Source organism: Maylandia zebra, linkage group LG12 (assembly GCF_041146795.1).
Source record: "Maylandia zebra isolate NMK-2024a linkage group LG12, Mzebra_GT3a, whole genome shotgun sequence".
NCBI classification, from domain to species: Eukaryota; Metazoa; Chordata; class Actinopteri; order Cichliformes; family Cichlidae; genus Maylandia; species Maylandia zebra.
In genome coordinates this window covers 28023254-28043483 of record NC_135178.1, presented here as the reverse complement: position 1 = coordinate 28043483, position 20230 = coordinate 28023254, and the positions used below count along the sequence as shown (strand labels likewise).

The following is a 20230-nucleotide window of genomic DNA, read 5'->3' as shown; positions in this document are numbered from 1 at the left end:
TTCCTAAACTGTGCAGCTGTCACACCTCGGGAAATTCAAACCTGATGGAGAAACCTGTGAAGTAAATCCATTTTCCTTATTTTATTAAATTCCATACAGCACCAAATCAAAACAGCAGTCACCTCCAGGCAGTTTATACTGTAAAGTAAAGACAAAACAAAAAAGTAAACAAAAATTTAAAACAATGACTTGAGATATTCCTGTTAACTAGTTTAATAGTCATTAACTGGTCAACTAGTCTAAAAATAAGAACACACATATGTGAGATCGATTAACAGAGTGCTGTTAATTTTAGCTGTGCTGTGCTAAGTTATCATCCACAGTACACTGCCTGCACTCAGTGTGGTTAGGTATTGCTCCAGCCTGACAGTTATATGTAATTTTACTCTGGCTCTGCACACTTACAGCCATTTATTTTCTGCATCAAATTACTGCAGAACTGCGCTCATTCATGGACCTTTTCACCTCGCTTCTTTAAAACTTCCCATCGCATAAAGAAGGTCGGCAAGTGTCATTGTAACCTCTTGATGACAGGGCACTGCCAGTGTATATTAATAAAATAAAAGAAGGATTTTATTTTGCTACTTGTTTAACTGACTAGTATTTCTGGTCCCAAGTAGTGAGCAGCAACACCTCAAGGGCACATGACTACTATGGACAAAAGCTCAGGCTTCAAACAGCTTTTTTCCTACTCTTGGCTCCGGATGAGGTTAATAAAAGTGGGCGTTTCTATTATGGTAATCTCGACCACCCTTTTAACTTATCTGTTTGCAAAGTGGTAAAACTGCTTGTTGCAGGCTTGGGAATAACCTGAGGGACCGCACCATGCCCAGCATAACATAAATCGTTATGAATCATGAAAAGCTAATCCAGTAGAGTCCAAGAATAAAACTGTGAAGCAGGAAATGAGCATAACACAGCCACTTTAAACAAAAACCATTATGGAGGCGGGGGAGATTTGACTATTGCTAACCCCAAATGTGTGTTTATCATATCGCTCTTTCGATTTGCTACAACATCACAACAACGTACTGTATACAGGACCTGATGCAACTTATTTTTACCACTTGAGGTTAGCACCCATGTATGAATATACAACAAAGAGACTTTCAGCAGTACAAAGCCCCCTGCCCACCAGTTTCACTTCCTATACAACCAAAAGAGGTCATGCAGGAACAGTGAATCATGCTGGAGAAGTAGCTTCCTGTACTTCAAACCATTATTTTTACCTCCACCAGGAATCCAAAAATGGGGCTACAGTTTCTATGGCTTCATTCCTGTCTGCCTGTCAGCATGAAAATAAGATTTCAGCAGATAGCTCTGGGCTTGAGGATCTGGTAAAGTATAGATTTACGGTTTAGGATTTCTGCCATTAGACGATTACCATATATTACTGTCATGTATTATCGCTCTGTTCCCAACCAAAACACCAAAGAAAAACACAAGACACTGGATAATTCTGTAAATTAAAACACCAGATATTCAGTGCCAATACTCTTTAGATTATTGCTTTCAGCAATATCTGTGGTACAGGTGTAGATTGTTTAAAAAAAAATGTGGGGGAAAAAAATACAGCTGCGGATATTAAAACACAAAAATAAAGTGTAGGTCTGTGACAGAAGGCAAACTATGTCTTTTAAAGGAAATGAATGACTTGGACGCCCATCCATAATCAAACCTCCACACTTCTATTTTCTCCTGCTCGCATCCAGGCCATCTATTTCCTGAATGCATAATGGGAATGGAAATAAAATGTAAAGAGCACAATCAGCATATGTGAACACCATATGTTGGTTATGATAGACTTTCAGTATGTGCCCATTATCATAATTTTACACAGGAGATAACACAATCAAACCAGGGATTTCCGGTCTCTATCCAAAAGAGGAGGTTTTTAATGGTGCCACGTGTAATACAGTTTGATTCAATTACATGCATTCCATACAACTGTGACCCTAATGCACATCTTGCATTTGTAGTCTGATTTGCTGTCCATGTCTTGCTCATGGATGGTCACTGAAGCAACTGCCAACTGTCTACAAGACAGTTGATGTACAGTTTAGCTCTCAGGGCCTTATTTGTAGTGACTGAAATTGAAATGCAGCCACGGAAAAATCTAAATAAAACCTGTAAGAGTTATCTGACAGGCTTCAGCCAACAAAAACTAAAATACTGCAACTCTAGTACTGTTGTTTTAAATTTGACATATACTATATACTACTACTTTGATATACTATCACTGGCCAGTCACATGAAAGCTCGATACATTTAGACACGCAGACATGATCAAGACAATCTGCTGAAGTTCAAACTGCATCAGAATGTGGAGGAAAGGTGATTTAAGTGGCTGTGTACATGGTACAGTTGGTGATGCAAGACAGACTGATAATTTCAGAAACTGCTGACCTACTGGGATTTTCCCACTCAACCATCTCTAGACTTTATAGAGAATGGTCAGAAAAAGAGAAAATATCCAGTGAGCTGCAATTCTCTGGGCAAAAATGCCTTGCTGATGTCAGAGGTCAGAAGAGGATGCCAGACTGACAGGAAGGCAACGATAACTTACATAACAGCTCGCTACAAACAGGGCATGCAGAAGAGCATCTCTGAATGTACAACATGTCATCCCTTTGTCACCACATGTACTCAGCTTCTGATGGCTCGTTCCAGCAGGATAATGAGCAATGTCACAAAACTCAAACCATCTCAAACTGTACTTTGAGATGGTTACTCAAATGATCTCCACAGTCATCAGATCTGATTCTCTGTCAACAGTGTTGGGGAGTAACGGAATACATGTGCCGCCGTTACGTATTTAAAAACACTAAATATGAGTAGCTGTATTCCGTTACAGTTACCGTTTAAAAAGGTGGTATTCAGAATACAGTTACTTTGTTGAAATAAATGGATTACACGCCGGTATTTTCCTGTTTCATATGTTAGGCTATGCCCTCTCTATTTTTGGCAATTCCACGCCGGTGGAAACCCAAACAAAACACACATTAAGAGGCTCAAATGCCTGTGTCTCAATCTCATAATGACGTGAACAAATGTTTTTTAAATTATTTAATATGAAGGCAATAGGCAGAGTGTTATAGGTGTAGTCCTAAAGAATGTAGCCTCATGGGTAGTGTAGTCCGTGCTGCAGGGAGAATGGCCTGCCATACCCGTTATCTGTCTGTGAGCACGAGGAGGGAGAAAAAGGAGAGTGGAAAAGCACGAGTTGTCACCGATCAGAAACGGGAGATGGAAGCATGTAAATATTATAATAACCACTTCAGCCAAGAAGAGTGCCTGACGAGCCCAGTTGTAAGTAAGCTATTAAGACTCGACTGTACACCGTGTTCTTGTTTTCCTCTGAAACAATAAGTTCCGTTGGAGCAGTCTTTCAACGCCTCTCTCTGTCTCTCGCTAGCAAAGTTGACCCAGACAACAAAGTAAAGCTATTTTTGGCTACGAGCCCGTATTAGCCAGAGGTCCCTTTACTACGATTCAGAGCCGCGGACCTGTTTTATATACGCACGGAATAGTTTTGTATGCGAGATCGCTGCTAAAAGTGCAGCGTTACCAAATGTCAACCTACTCTTACTCATTTTATATTAAGATTTAAACATCTAGTTGGTATTGGTATGGCGAGTAGCCTTTAGTAATAGTAACAAACCACACAGCAATAGTACATTCACGTAGTTGTAAAAAAGCATGATAATATATTAAGCAATCCAAAGTATTCAGAATACGTCACTCTCATTGAGTAACGTAACAGAATACATTACAATATACATTTTGGGGCATATATTCTGTAATCTGTAGTGGATTACATTTTATAGTTAACTAAAACTAAACTAAAAACTAAAACTAGATGTAATAAAAATCTTAGTTAACTAAATTAAAATAAATATTCGACTTTTGAAAAAACAAAACAAAAAAAACAAACAATTCTGTGAACCTTTAAAACGAACTAAACTAGAGGAAATATCCTTTGATTAAGTGCTTGTTATTTTGGTAACACATTTTTATCAAAACTTGTCTGATGAGGCTTTGATGGACATATTTATTGAATCATTTGGACATCTACAAGACCGTGAGTCGATGCTTTAAAAAGTTCTTTGTTTTTGCAGTAATACCTGTATTAATTTTCTTAAATCTTGCATCTGACATATGCCCTCTATACAACAATAATTAATAAAGACTAAAACTAAAGCTGAAAGTACTAAAAAAACTAAAGTGAAACTTCACAGTTTCAAAAAACTACTAAAATGAGCCTACCTGCTCTGGAAAGTAACTGAAACTAAACTGAATTAAAGGCAAAAAGTCAAAACAAAATAAAAATTGAACACTAATAACAACTTAAAAACTATACTATCTCTGTGCTTTATCATCCAATAGAGCAACTTTAGGATGTGGTGAAACAGCAAATTCACATCATAAATGTGCAGCCGATATACCTGACGCAACTATTCCCAGCGCACCCCCACTATACGTTTAGGTTCGAGTTCAAGCATTATATACGAATCTCCACATACTCCTAAAGCTGGAAGCGATGGACATTAAAGAAATGTAAACTTAAAATGAAACAGTTTAATTCCACTGCTGACACTTGCTAGTTTAAAAAAAACTCTTTCTGTGTGCACACTCCCTGACACTGCTAAAAACTTGCTACCCCCTAAATGTCACGCATAATAAATTCTTAAAATTAAAATGTTTTCTCTAGAATTGATTTTCCAAGCTGACATGCCAACAGAGTAACTGCCAAGGCCTCCTACGAAAAATACGGTGCCTGCCAGAACACATGGTGATGGTGACAAGATGATAGATAAATAAACGTCCACGAAAATTATGTTACCTACATAAAACGCATGCCTTCAAAGTCACTCACCCCCAACAGCCTCCGAAATAAAGGCGTGTGTGACCATCTTTGCCATGTAGGAGAGGTGAAGTGTGGCAGCAAGAGAAGGACAGGGCACAATCAATGGGTCTTTCCTAGAATTGGAGAGGTGTGTACCAAAAGGAAAAATAATAAAAGGTAGAATGTATTATTGATGAGCAACAGCTCATCAGCATTTTTCTTTTATGACAGGAAACTGACTTGGATGGAGCAGCAGCTATGATGAGGTGAGGGGCGAGCAGAGACAGGGAGTAGTGGACAACCTCTGTCAAACTTCCCCCAAAGCCGACGTCTTTGTTCCTGAACAAAAGTTCCTCTGTGAGCCAAGCCACATCACGACACAGAACAGATGTACTTACACCCTGCGGAGGAGAGAAGAAGGAAAAATCTAATTCCAAAATCAGACATGAACATTAACCATCTGCTGACATTAGTTAGAGACTGGTGGGTATGACTCAGAAAATCACTGTCACACTCTACTACACTTGCACGAAAAAAAAACAATATGAGCCGCTTGGAGTGTTGATGGATCCTTAGAGGGGTAGCAGCAGATTTTAACACTCACAGCAGCAAGAGGAAACTTGTTTGCATCTACACAGGGGCTGACAAACGAACCTTGCGATGTTTGTACAGCAGAAGACTGGACATAAGACTGGTGGGCATCACAGCCATGCAGGAAGTTGCAGCTAGACGCACACATACACACAAACACACACACAGATTATGCAGCACAATTTGCATACCATTATAGACTCATTTACTATTCAGCAAGGAAGATAATCCTGTACTTACAGAAGATGAGGTGGAGGATGATGGCAATGCTGAGGTTTCTCTCCGACCGACTTGGCTCTTGAAGTTCAGATGCATAATAAGAAGACGGCAGGAGCCACGACACTCTCCTCTGCCCGAATGCACTGCCAGCGCTTCAAAGAAAAAAAGGGGGAGTGAAAAGAGAAGAATACCAGCATAAATTTAGATTTTCATTTATTTATCTTATATAGAAGAGATAATGCCATAGAAAGAGAGACAGAAGGATGTGGCGCTCAAAGTGTTCTATGTAAAGAGAGCTGGTCTCTTGTCCCCGATGGCAAAGAGACAAATAACAACTGAAATGGGAAAACTGATGAGCAAAACAGCTTGTTGTGCTGACACAGTAGATGTTCACACCAGTTTCAACAGTTTGGTGGTACATCGTACTTTAGTTTTCCACACTGTATCTTTAACTGAATTAAAAGGGATGTTGTTGTAACTTCGTGCAATCGTAGCAGAAGTATAATCTGCATGGAAAAAGAAGAGAAACTTTGGAAACACTTTTTCCGATGTGTTTCCGATCCACTGAAATTAATGCTAAGGATCCCAATTGACATATTTATTTCATCATGTTACATCCCCCAGGAGGATGTCTCTTCTCCCTACTAACCCTTTGTTTTGTACTAATAGTAACAGTAAAAATGAGTCCAGAGAATCCATGGACGACAGGGTAGTCTCATATTAAACAATGGCATCACATCCTTTTTCCAGGCCAGATCTGCAAGCCTCAACTTCATCCGACGAGAGAGACACCCAGGTAGTTACATGGGTCTCTTTCCTATACTGCTAGAATAGGAAAGGCTTATCTTTTAAGGCTTCAAATGGAATCATAATTGTCCCAACTTGCAGTGACTGATTAGAAGTTTTATTATTGATCCACATGCTCAATATCCCAGCAGGCAAGTCCTTGCAGCAAGATGTAGAGCATGCTTAAAAATTACTTTATACTACTGGACATGGGGGGCAGCTCCACAAACAATGAAAATAAGATCTTACAGAAGACTGACATTTAGCATAATACTTGGACAAGGCTGGATTCCCTCAGGAACAATGTACAGCCTGTGTAAAATCTTGAATTGCCTCTCCCAAGCAGAGTTAAAGACCAGGACACTGGAGAGCTGCACAGGCCATAGAGGCCACTCCGGGCCTCCGGCTCTATAGTAACCAGGTCAGATTCCAATCTGCCTTTTACTTTGTCAGCATTATCTACATGGAGGCTCAAGAGGATCTTATAAAGCCTCTTGGTAAAATATTTAAGTTGTATATTATATGGGAGAAATGCTGAGACCTCCAGTGAAATTTATAATGCCTACTTATCAAAGGTACTTTAACTGGCTGTAACAAAGCCTTCTCAGCTTTGGGGAAAATAAAGTACAACTTTACTTTTCTTATTTTGATGAAGATTAGGCAGCCTAGTAAGTATAAATGAGCTCACAGACATTACTAAAGGTCTAAGTATATAAATTTTTACCACATGTGACTGCAGTGGGGTATTTATAATTATCTAGTATATTTCTTTTTCTTTAACATTTTTTAGAGGTATTACATTATAGAACTGGAAACATTATTTATTTAATTTATAGCTAAAAAAATGAAACTATTGTAAAGTGAAGAAAAAAATAATCTCTTAGATTAGGTCTACAGAATAGCTATAAAGCTTTCAGACGCTTTGAAACCAAAACCCGGCATGTGTTTGTAAAGATCAATCATATTTTAAGCAATCTGCATTGACAGCAAATAAACCAAATATAACAGACTAATGGCTTAACAAATAAAATAGTAAAAGTAAAACAAATTGAACACTTTCAGTTTAATTTTGACTCAAATCTAGCTGCAGATCAAATGCACTGGTAAACCAGGAGGGTTGGTGGTGAAAGTAAACAAATCTGCCCACGAACTGTTACATGTTCTAAATAAACATGAGACATTTACGCGTGTACACCCATGCAAACCACCGCTCTCGAGAGGACAAATCGGCTCTGTCGTTTTTTTTTGTCAAAGCCACATGGAGTCACTGGGGATGGGCAAAAGTGCTGCATGCTGTTCTGCAGCAGCCTTTCACGATTCGCTCTTTGTATTCCATATAAGAGCCATCTCACATTAAAACATGGGGTTGCTTTTATTGTGAAGCAGGCTCTGCACTTAGTATGCGATAGTTTATCTAGCGTACAAAATGAGATGATGGCCATTCCTGGCCTTTTTTCTAGCCATCCATCCATCCGTTATTTGTTGCTTATCCAATTCAGGATCCCAGGGGGGCTGGAGTCTATCCCAGCTGTCACAGGTCCAGAGTCGGGGGTAGCCCCTGGTCAGGTCACCAGTCCATCACAGGGCCAACATGGAGACAGATAATCACACACTCTCACATTCATGGCAAGTACTGACCCAACAGATATCAGGTGACCTTACGTGCATGGACTGTGAGAGGAAACCGGAGAACCCAGAGAGAACTCATGCAGACACAGTGAGAACATGTGTCTGCATGTAAACACAGCTAAATTCAAACCCAGGATCCTCTTGCTGTGAAATGACAGTGCTAACCACTCCACAAAAAACAACTATGTTAATTACTATAATTTATAATTAATATACTTAATGTTGTAAATGGAAAAATACTGAGAGACGCCATAAACAGCAGCACTAGCTGTTCCTTTCTATTTGTGCTCAATGAGTCTTTGGAGGTGTATTAAACCACAACTGCAATTATCACAGCAAACAAAGCACTCATTAAACAAGGAATGAAACTGAAATGATTATAACTTTAAAGAGTAATAACATAGTCTCTGAACTAAAAAGATCCTGTATTGGCCGTCAGCGATTTGAATGTGTTGAAGTGAAGTGGACTCATTGTCCGGGGAGTTGTGTAAGAAATCATGTGACTCAGTCTCGATATTATTTGCTCCAGTTGAAAAAAAATTTCAACAGCCTTATCTAATTATATTGAATAATTTCATTACATAATTATATTACATAATAATAATTTCACTTACCCAAAAAATAGATAAATAAATGCATCACAAATTCAAGCTAACTCTAAAAGTGTTCAGTAAGAGTTCAGTGGATCACTTCACACTACATTTGTGCCTATAACGAGCAATAATGTTTTTCAGCTGTTTATCTGATGCTGTGTTAAAAGTGGTGTAGCACTGATGCATTCTGGTTCTATATTATTTTTAAGAGAAGATATCAAAACATTTTAGACAGAAATTGTTCATTTCAACTAAGAAAAGTTACAAAGTGTGTGCACTTTTGTAAACAGTGTCAGTCATATAGTCACTTATCCATCTCACCATCCATTATAAATCACAGGTTACTGTAATGTGTGAAATATAGAAAGAAAGTTCTACATTTTATTGTCATCGGTTGGCTGTAGTGCCCAAAATAATGAGAATTAAAATCCACTGAGAAGTCAATGAGGCAAACAGTCACAATTACCTATTTTCAGTAGACTGGACATGCGACCTCACCTGTATCCAGACAGCTTACACCAAGCTTCCAAAAAACAACAACAACTGTGTTTTAGAAGCTAACAAGCTAATGTTAGGCTTGGCATTCCCTCTGATAAACAGTTTAAATTCTAGTGTCTGAGTCTAACAATTTTAGATCTACTACAATGAAAGTTTTTCTACTGCCAGCTAGCAGCCGCTAACAGAGGCTAACACCAACTAACAGCAGCAAAAACAACACAGTTTACTAACAGAAAAGTTCAGGATATCCTGACCAACTCACCTCGCTATCATTGTCATTGGACAGGCATGAGCTTCACTGATTCATTTACTTGTTTCATTGAATTCAGTTCATTCATTGACATCTAGAGATGAAATCTTAAACACTGTATCTTTAAACCTTATTATGAGCTACATGGAAAAACTGAAGAAAAAAAAGAGAATCTCCAAAGGTGCATCATGCTGCCCAGAATCTGTTGATGATAGAATCCCTATATACAAGTACATAGGTCATATCTGTGAAGGCACCCTTAATGCTTGATGATATACTGCAAACCATTGAAAAATTAAGTGCACTGTCAAAACAAAACTGCTGAGCAGTTTATATCCTGTCTTGCACAAGATCAGGAAAACATTTTGTTTGTTTTAGAGTTGTCTGTCTCTTCAGCTCTTACATATTGTAGTTAAAGGGTGAGCCAATGCTCCTTCCCAAATGTGGTTGCATTCAAATCAAAACATGCAAATACATACACTAAAATGTCTAAGCTTCAGTATCTGATACAGTGTGTTTGTAGCATTCTGAATTAAATATATGTAACGGTTAAATGATATGCAAATGCTCTAAAGCTGAAACCTCAGCAGCTAGGGAAAAACAGAGTGCAGCAGAAGCACTGAGCAGCGCCCAAGCATGTTTATGATGTAGGCGCAGAGAGTTGAAGTTGCTCACATGCAGATGACAATCCAATCTAACTACCCATCTCTACTCCTCTCTTTTTCTATCGCTTGGCTGTTTTTTCCTCCATCCCTCTCATAAGAATTAAATGTATGATGGGAGAAGCCACTCTGCTCGTCAGAAGCCAAGCAGAGATTGAGCGGGGATGTTATTTTCTTTCCGTTATCTTTTTTTCACTGGCAGACTGTGTAATGTTGATGGTAATTGGACCGAGGCTAAGAGGATGAAAACTCTCATCAGTGCTTGCATCATATCTGTGCCAGATTTAAGGTTTAGAGAAAAGTTCTTCAAAGTTTAGGAGAAAACAACTTTTCAATTTCACAGATCCAGATAAAACACAATGCAGTTCCACTGTGGTTTGTTCATATGCAGTATTAATGTTCACTCACGCATACAGGCATGTATGCAGAAGCTTTGATTACCGGTTGTTGAGGATAACAGGAAGCAACAGGTCCTGTAGAGGGAGCCATTCATCTACTCTGCACCTGCCTGATTCGCACATCTCCTACACACAAACACACGCACACAGGATCGTTTACACACGCATGCACATGCAAAGAGCTTGAAATTTGCATCTTTAAATTACTTAAAACTAATGCTCTTGTTAACTGGGTTCATAAAACTGCACAAAGTCTCCATTAGTAACTCCATTTCCAGTTTATTAGGTATATCTAGCTAAAACTAATATATAGTGATACAGTGTATCCTGCAAATTTCCTACTGAAAAGCAATAATGCCAACCAAAGAGGCATTTAACTTATTATCTTTCTTGTGGTGTGCTGAATTACACTCACTCTCTCTAGTCTCAACGTGCAGAAAACAGAGGGCATAAATGTAGAAATTGATTTATTATTTACTTAATATAATATGCTATAAATGAGATTTTACAGCTCAAAGGAAATTTTAACTAAGACTAATTTAAAATGAAATAATTTCAAAACTCATTTGTGAAGCTAATTTAATTATTACAATGTGAAAAGTGTGATTTATGACAAAGCTTTCTGTTTACTGGCACAAGAGTGTATAAATCCCACAAAGCGTAACGAGACAATATTCTCAGCTCTTTTCAACAAAAACATGTCTGCCTTTCTTTCTTTCCACTAGGACAACATGACTGTTTGTTTAACCACTGTTAAAACACTCAGAACTCATGCTCAAAGTAAACACCAGTACGGCTGAATGGGGTTTTTAATGACATGGGCTTCCTGCTGCGTACCTTGACAGAAAAGGGCTGGGCGAGGTGAATCCTCACACTTCCTTCTGGCCTCCAACAGAAAAGGCACCACAACCACTGGAAGATAGATCTCAACCCAACCTATGAAGATATGTAAAATACACACACACAGATATATATCTTGACATATTTACATTTAGGAGGACATGTGAACAGCAATACCACTAATGAGCAGGATCTATAACGAGTACTAAGATAAACAGCCGCCCTCATAGTGTGCTTAGGAGTACAGGAACTGTGTGTACAGCACTGTGTGTCTACAGTGTGTGAATGACAGAGCAGAAATGATGGGGCAAGGACCTTATTATTGCAATTAACCAAAAGCAACACCCACTCTCCGGTATCATCTCAAAGTGCAGATAACAAAGGGCGTTATTAATGGAGACTAATAATCATCACAGCTGCCTTGAAAAAAAATAAAATGCAAACCTCAACTCAACGACCAAAGCTGCCCAGTGAGAAATTAGAGAGCAAAGTTGTGAAAGCTCTCGAAGTTGGAGAGTCATCACTGACAACTTTGGGTTTTTTCTCGAGACCACAAGTTTCATTCTGTGAGCACCTCTTTAGACAAAAATCTGAGAAACTTGTGCCGTCAACACACAACACAGATATCCTGATCACAGGACTGTAACTACAAAATCTTATTTTTAATGGACTCAATATTCTTTGTCTTTCTTCTGTTTGAGTAGACAATTCTCTTTTCCTATTTTTCTAACTACAGCTATTTTGGGGGTTCTTGGGGGTTTAGGCTGTATTTGCTTACATTTGAGTGAACTTGCCCGTGTCTGCTTATTATCTATTAGCAGTTCCTGTTTTCAAAGTAAACATACATACAGCTATGCTTGGATGTAATAACGGAACCAAGTTAACACTGTACAAAATAAAGTGAATTTTAGGTAAATTCATACAGTCATCACACTATTAAAGCATTATTTTTTTCTCCGATGTAGTGACACTGTATCTGTGTGTGAAAGGTCTTTGTGTTCACATTCACTCAGTTGTATCTTAAAAAGTGTTTGCATGTTGATCGCCTCCATGAGCTGTATGTCAAAGTAACTGCTGTCGCTCCAACTGTTTGTCGTGTTGATAAGTGAGCCAAAAAAAATGGCACAGACTGCAATAACTAATTTCCTGTTGTTTTTATAACACTGACAAGCACCTGTTCCTTTCACCATATGCAGTATTTCTGCCTCATGTTCTTTCTCCTTTTTGCAGTTTGAAAACAAAGCACTAAAGCAAACCTGTTCACTTGTTCCTGAGGACAGAACAGTTACAGATGGATCCTATTAAGTGTGTGCGTGCGCTTGCAAGTGTTTGTTTACACACATCCACCTGAATGTAGGTCTTGGGTACACAATCGTACGAGATGCCCACGGGGACCAGACTGACGTCGGGGACAGATCCCTCTTTGATGAGCTGCCTGATGCGAGCCAGCCACTGGCCACCCAGGCCAGACCTCTCTGACACACCAATACTTATTGCCTGGCCCTCATGTAGCAGCTCACGTACCAGCTGAGGAGAGAAAGATGGCAAAGACAGAGGTGTGAAAAATCCTGGGAGTCAGAGAACAATTAACATAAACGCCTACAATGCATTTTGAAAAGACACATAAGCAATAATGCAAACCAGAAGATGGAGGAAACATTAAAAAAAAGTCCAGAGGCAGAATGTGGAGGAAAGTCAAGTCAAAATGCAGGAAGCAGGCAGGATAAAGAGCAGAGATAAAGCGGGACTGTGGGGGACACTTAATGACATTCAGAGATACTTCCCTCACCCCAAATCCTGTTTCCCCCTTACAGACAACAGAAATTCAATTACCATTGAACAGCAGCTAAACAGGCCTACACTCCATAAACAATAAAGGTCTATTAACACTGAAATACAAGCAATAAACAAGCCTGCCTTCTCACGCAAAACAAATATGCTTTCTCACTTGAAGCGCAACTGAAAACAAACAAAGTAATAAAACATCTCACAGCATCAATTCATAAACAGGCTGTTTATGTTTCACTTTAGCTATAGTCTCTGTATACCGACGTCAGACTGAGCTGTTTTATTGAACTGTATAACACAATATTGATCTTAGTAAAGACAGTAGCGCCTTTAAATGAAATGTGGCTTTAGGTAAACTGATACAGATCACAAAGCGGCTGGCTCCTTAGATATAAACAGATATTAAGAATAAATAGATGCTGATGATTACTGGTAAAAAAATAAAATAACTGAGGCACTTAGACAGGCACTTGAGGAAACCATAAAAGATGCAAGATGTGGGAGAAAACAATACACACCACGAATATCTCCCAGATAACCGACCTGTCAAGCTCCTGATTTAAACTACCAATGCTCTTCATATTTCCCCACCCTCGTTCTTATGGCTTTGTCACTCTAGCCAACTTCCAGAGCTGCAATATCTTTAGCAAAGACTGAAGCTACTTTGTAATTCTGAGAATGAATGGAAAGTAGGATGAGATGGTAGGGTGGCAGGCTGCATTCTGATTGGGGAGCTAACTGTGATAACAATCCGCCATGTAGTGCAATGAAAAGTCCCTGCGTGTCTGTGAGTATGAATTTAAATGAATGCACATACACTAAGCAGCAAAATTACAAAGATGGGAATTTTTGTTTACCTTCTAATTTTATATAATTACCTGCTGTCTAGGATTTATTTTTCAACAAAATGCATTAGCAACATGATTTCGAATTCAGGGCTCAGTGTGCCATTTTAACTTTCACATACAGCACTAATGAGGAATTTGTACCAGGAGAACTTTTTTATGACTTGTGGCACAGAAAAATTTGTGCCTCTAACCTCAATTAGTAGTTGCCCATAAAACTGGACATTTGCATATTGTGACCCAAGTGGTAAACTGTCCTGATGCTGGTGTGCTGCAGAAGTCACCTAAACAGAATCTGTTTAAATTCACACTGACTGGTCACTTTATTAGGTATAACTGTTCAACTGCTTTTTAATGCAATTATCTATATCAACCAGTCGCATGCTAGCAAATCAATGCATTTAGGCATGTAGACATAGCCGAGATGATCCTGGCCATGTCTACATGATACATTATGATACAATGGAAGATTACTGAAAGCACAACACGTCAAAGCTCCAAGCAGATGTGCTACAGAAGAATTCTGTCAGCTAAGAACAGGAATAATTCTCAGCCAAAATTGGGCAATAGAAGATTGGAAAAACACTGCCTGATCTGATGAGTTCTGATTTCTGCTGCGGTTGGGTCAGAATTTGGTGTAAAGAGCACAAAGGAATGGATCCATCCTCCCTGCTATCAACAGTTCAGGATGATGGTGATGGTGTAATGACGTGGGGGATATTGTTAACAAACTTTGTGTCCTTTAGGACCAATTTGTCATTGTGTAAATGCTGACCATGTCAATCCCTTTATGACCACAGGGTACCCAACATCTGATCCTTTCAAGTTGCCACTAAGTGAATATGCTGTTACACTGATGGATTCTTGTATCAAACATGAACAAAGTTTCAAATAATGTGATCAGTGTGAGCCAAAAGCTCAAACTTTAGAGTGCTCTAAATGCTCAGGTTCAGACAGTTCATACCACTCTCGGATCTGTATGACATCAAAGAGAGGGAAAATTCTTAATATAGCGACACAGAAGAAAGCTGATTTAAAGGGTGAAGGGTGGACAACTTGTTTCAATCACCAGAGGAGATGTATCAATACCCATCGTAAGATAAATAAGACTCAGCTGTAAATCATACAGATCTTCTCCAGTTGAGTCTAAGAATAAAACATATGGAGCTGGAAAAGAGCAAAAAAGGTCCCCTTTAATTACACTGGGTTAGACTACAAACAGGCAATATTTGCCCAAGTTAGAAAAAAATGGGTAGAAAATTAAAAATCTCAGCAGCTATTTCATGGTCTGCTATGACATTTAGGGAACACAAATGTCAGTATCTCCCTTTTTTATGTGCTAGAATGAGGTTTGCATCTGTTTACTTTAACACTATGCCAGCTCATGTGTGGCACAGCTTGTGCCTGTTAATGTCCTGATGTTTCCATTTAACTTAAATAAAGCCTCTCAGAACCACTGCAATTGCTTGTTAAAGCAGTCAAGCGGAAGTTTGATGTCTGATATAAGGACCAATTTCTTTTCCTTAAAATAAAGTATGAAAATCACCAGACCTAGGAACTCTTATATACTAACCCTTCTTATTTCTAACTTACAGCAGTCATGACAGACTGGTACAACGTGTCCATCTCAGCATCGTCCTCAGTAGGTGCAGAGGGTGGCAGGAGGACTACACCTACTTTCTGCAGGATGGATCTGCAGGATAAACAAAGCATAGCATAACTCAAACACTAGTTTAATCAAAGAAAATGTGCATAAAGTCATTCATGCACATTTTCACTGTTTGAAATAAAACTGCCCAGCTCAAAAATAGTAGCGTGAATAAAAGTGATAAACACAGCACCCTATTTAGTTTGTGTGTATGAATGTACCTTAGGGAGGCGTTCTTAATTTGGAGAGGACAAACAGTGTACGGGACTCTGAGGCTGTGATAGAAGAGCACGAGAGGGATGAGAGCGCAGTCCACGGCGCTCTGACGCACGTACACATAAATCAGCAGAGATCCCTGAATTAGAGAACAGAAGCAGCTTTTGATAAACAAAATTCCTCACATTGTAATTCATTACATCAAACAAACACGGATTGTGCAGAGGTGACGCACAGATTAAGGAGCGAATCCGTGACTGCTTTTGATCAAGCCACACAAAGGAAACAGGAAGGAATGAAGAAAAATTTATTTTATGTTTTAAAACTAGCAAAGACACAGTGAAAAATGTGTGAGGTCAACATTCAAGTATTTAAAGATGCAGCCACAGTTCAAGTATAGGTGGTGAGTATGCCTGAATGGCTGGATTGATTGTAGAAGTTGACAGCGCAACTTTGTTTTTTTCCCAGTGTCAACAACAGCTCTATTATTTGCTTTGTGGTCCCTTATCTTTTGAGTAGCATTAGTGATTTTTTCCATTATGGACATGGAAATGAAGAGCTACTATCGCAAACTCAATTATATATCGAGTGAAGTCAAAGCAGAGAGATAAAACACGATGGCACTTCTGTGCATGCGATATTGTCGCTACAGCAAAAAGCGCTTTGCAATAAAAGAATTAAAACACATAAGCAGCCTGAGCATTGGTAGTCTTCATAAACTCATGATAAAAGATATGTTATTCTTTTTTATTTGTTTTTTTAATATAGTGAAAGACACAATAACTGGGTTACACATGAAATTATTTTATATGAATTTGGTTGTAACTACAGCCAGTATGCAGTGGTTCAAACGGTTCAGTGAGGTCACGCTGTAACCCAACTTGCCTCAATAACGCAGAAAATGAGAGATTTTCAGGTTTGTCATGAAACAATTTATGGATGAATAAATTGGTAAAGATTTAGACAATGGGACTAAACAAGATTTAAATTGATTTTGTACACAGTTCTTCCAGAGATAACCCTTGATATATCCTGACAATTACACTGCTCAAAAATATTAAAGAAACACTTGATCATCACTGTTTAATACAAAGTCATAAACACAAATCTGAATCCATTTCACCTCCACTGGAGAGGCAATGACAAGGCAACCCCCAGAAAGGGAGGGGGGGCTCGTCTTATTGCTGCTGTCTAATTTTTCTCTAGTTTTGCTTTTCACTGGTCTCCTTGTCACTACTTCTACCTGCAAACCAATTAGGTGTCACAGGTAGTTGAGCTCCTCAGTAATGGTACATCCAATGTGGTTTACTGTGTCTCCCAACATCAGTCTGTAGAGTGTGAAGGAGATGCCAGGACACAGGTACAAGAAAAATATCACTGCAGCCCTGAAAAAAATCATCTCCAGTGGGTTACTTATGAGCATGTTTCTGACCAAACTGACCAAAAGACAATGTTAAGCTGCCTGCAATATATCATTCAGCAAGACTGGTTTGGCAATGGGTCAGTGATGGTCTGGGATGGTATTATCTTTGGAGGGTCACACAAACCTCCAGGTGTCAGCCAATAGTACCAAGATGAAATTATGAAAATCTCAGAGCCACTTCCACTTCATGCTCGTGCAGCTCCTCCTGCTGCAACACAATGCCCTTGGACAAATGGTGTAGTTAGTGCTTGAATGACAAAAGCACTCATACTACTGAGGGGTTCTCAGGCTCTTCATACCTGAATCCAGTTGAGAAGCTCTGGCACAGAAATAGCACTATAGGCTATTCAGATCCAAATCTGGGAAGAAATCCCCAGAACAACATCTGCTGTCTTATCAGGAGAAGTCCAGATGTTGTTGGATTTAATGGACTGATTCTTATATAGCACTTTTCTGCTCTCCCGGAGCACTCAAAGAACTTTATACAACACACCTCATTCACCCATTAAGACCTATTCACACAAGCACTTCTTTTCTCTATGCTTAAATGCTTCCTATCTAACATTCACACACATTAATACTTTGATGGACGCATCAGAGAGGAACTTGGTGTTAGTATCTTGCCCAAGAATATTTGGCATGCAGGCTGGAGCAGCCAGGGATCGAACCACCGACCTTACTCCTGAGCTACACCCACCCTAATGTGCATACAGACACATGGGTGTCAAAAAAATAACTGAGCCATCTGAAGATGCAAGTCACATCAAATCAAATCAAATCAAATCAAATCAAATCAAATCAAATCAAATCACTTTTATTGTCACATCACATGTGCAGGCACACTGGCACAGCACATGTGAGTGAAATTCTTGTGTGCGAGCCCCACAAGCAACAGAGATGTGCAAACACAAAAACACAAACGAGCAAAATACAAGAATGGCCAACCTGAAACTAATAAATATATGTACAATATATAATAGTGTATGCATTTCTGGATGTGTATACTAAATATTTTCCTACGTGTGTGTGTGTGTGTGTGTGTGTGTGTGTGTGTGTGTATACACATTTTTACAAATTAAATAGTAAAAAAAATAAAAATAAAATAATAATAATAATAATAATAATAATAATAAAATATATAAAATATACAGAGTTGAATATGTGCAAAACAAGTGGCATTTATATACAGTATGGAGTGCATAATGTTGAAGTTCCAGTAGTGAAGCTGAGGTGTCTATGACGTGTTCAGCAGTCTGATGGCCTGATGGAAAAAGCTGTCTCTCAGTCTGCTGGTTCGGGACCGGATGCTGCAGAACCTCCTTCCTGATGGAAGTAGTCTGAACAGTTTATGGCTGGGGTGACTGGAGTCCTTGATGATCCTCCCCGCTTTCCTCAGGCAGCGCTTCCTGTAGATGTCTTGGAGGGAGGGAAGCTCACCTCCAATTATCCGTTCAGAGCACCGCACTACTCTCTGGAGAGCTTTGCAGTTGTAGGCGGTGCTGTTGCCATACCAGGTGGTGATGCATCCAGTGAGGATGCTCTCAATGGCACAGTGATAGAAGGTCCTGAGGATGCGGGGGCTCATGCCGAATCTTTTCAGTCTCCTGAGAAAGAAGAGGCGCTGCTGCGCCTTCTTCACTGTTTTGTTTGTGTGTACTGACCACGTAAGATCCTCAGCCAGATGTACTCCAAGGAACCGGAAGCTGCTCACTCTCTCCACAGCAGCGCCGTTGATGGTGATGGGGGTGTGTACTTCTCTGCACCTCCGGAAGTCCACTATCAACTCCTTTGTCTTTGCGACGTTGAGGGTGAGATGGTTGTCTTGACACCAGTGGGTCAGGGCGCTGACCTCCTCCCTGTAAGCCGTCTCATCACCGTTGGTGATAAGACCCACCACTGTAGTGTCGTCCGCAAACTTCACAATGATGTTGGAGCTGTTAGTGGCTGTGCAGTCGTAGGTGTAGAGTGAGTACAGGAGAGGGCTCAGTACACACCCCTGTGGAGCACCAGTGTTCAGTGTGATGGGGGATGAGGTGATGCTGCCCAGTCTGACCACCTGGCGTCTGTCAGACAGGAAGCTAAGGATCCAGCTGCAGAGGGAGCTGCTCAGTCCTAGATCCTGCAGTTTCCTGTCCAGCTTCGAGGGAACGATGGTATTGAATGCTGAGCTGTAATCTACAAACAGCATTCTCACATACGTGTCTCTCTTCTCCAGGTGTGACAGGGCAGTGTGTAGTGTCAGGGCTATGGCATCATCAGTGGACCTGTTGTGGCGGTATGCAAACTGTAGAGGGTCCAGTGAGTCGGGTAGTGCAGAGCAGATGAAGTCCCTGACCAGCTTCTCAAAGCATTTGCTTACGATGGGGGTCAGGGCTACAGGTCGCCAGTCGTTCAATGAGGAGATGGTGGAGGATTTGGGTACAGGGACGATGGTGGCCATTTTGAAGCAGGCTGGGACTACAGACAGAGAGAGGGAAAGGTTGAAGATGTGTGTGAACACTCCAGCCAGCTGAGCCGCGCATCAGCGTGTGATTTAAATTGTGAACTTTGATCTTTGTTGAATCCGTCCTCACTGGATTGAAGATTTTTTGTTTTCCACTGACTGCCGTTATGTCACAGTGAATTACTTATTGTATTTCAGAAACACTTTCCAAGTTGAGTATTTTATTCATCAGGACTGGATGTGCGACTTTTACTTTTAAAAGTCACATTAACTTAATTTCACAGCAGAGTATTTGAAAACCATTAGAAATCATAAGAATAACATTTGAGGTTTTCTGTTAGCGGAAGCTGTTTTCACATGCACTGCCGCGTGCAACATGTGAGAAAGCACAACTTCACACAACATCCTGAATGTACTGACGTTTTCCAGAGTTTATCTGTGAAAACAACTTTAGACACACACAACATTTCAGCGATAACAAAGCTGAAGACCTCGCTCACTGAAATCATTCATGCCCATTTTAAGCCTGATTCAGAGTTATTTACGTCTGTTTAT

At 39.7% G+C, this 20230-nt stretch overlaps 1 protein-coding gene across 12 annotated transcripts in view; it reads right to left on the bottom strand.

The window, feature by feature from the left end:
• The window catches only part of gpat2 (glycerol-3-phosphate acyltransferase 2, mitochondrial), a 182434-nt gene that overhangs the window by 13814 nt on the left and 148390 nt on the right, over positions 1-20230 (bottom strand). For 11 of the 12 annotated variants that reach the window (XM_076890991.1, XM_076890988.1, XM_004547059.5 and 8 more), the window contains 9 exons: positions 15815-15948; positions 15539-15638; positions 12654-12839; positions 11310-11408; positions 10516-10598; positions 5678-5808; positions 5501-5571; positions 5087-5247; positions 4877-4980 (listed from right to left, as the gene is read on the bottom strand). In XM_076890991.1, the coding sequence (XP_076747106.1) occupies positions 4877-4980; positions 5087-5247; positions 5501-5571; positions 5678-5808; positions 10516-10598; positions 11310-11408; positions 12654-12839; positions 15539-15638; positions 15815-15948 (1069 nt within the window). The remainder of the gene's footprint in view (positions 1-4876; positions 4981-5086; positions 5248-5500; positions 5572-5677; positions 5809-10515; positions 10599-11309; positions 11409-12653; positions 12840-15538; positions 15639-15814; positions 15949-20230) is intronic. The other variant, XM_014414680.3, reaches the window with a different exon arrangement.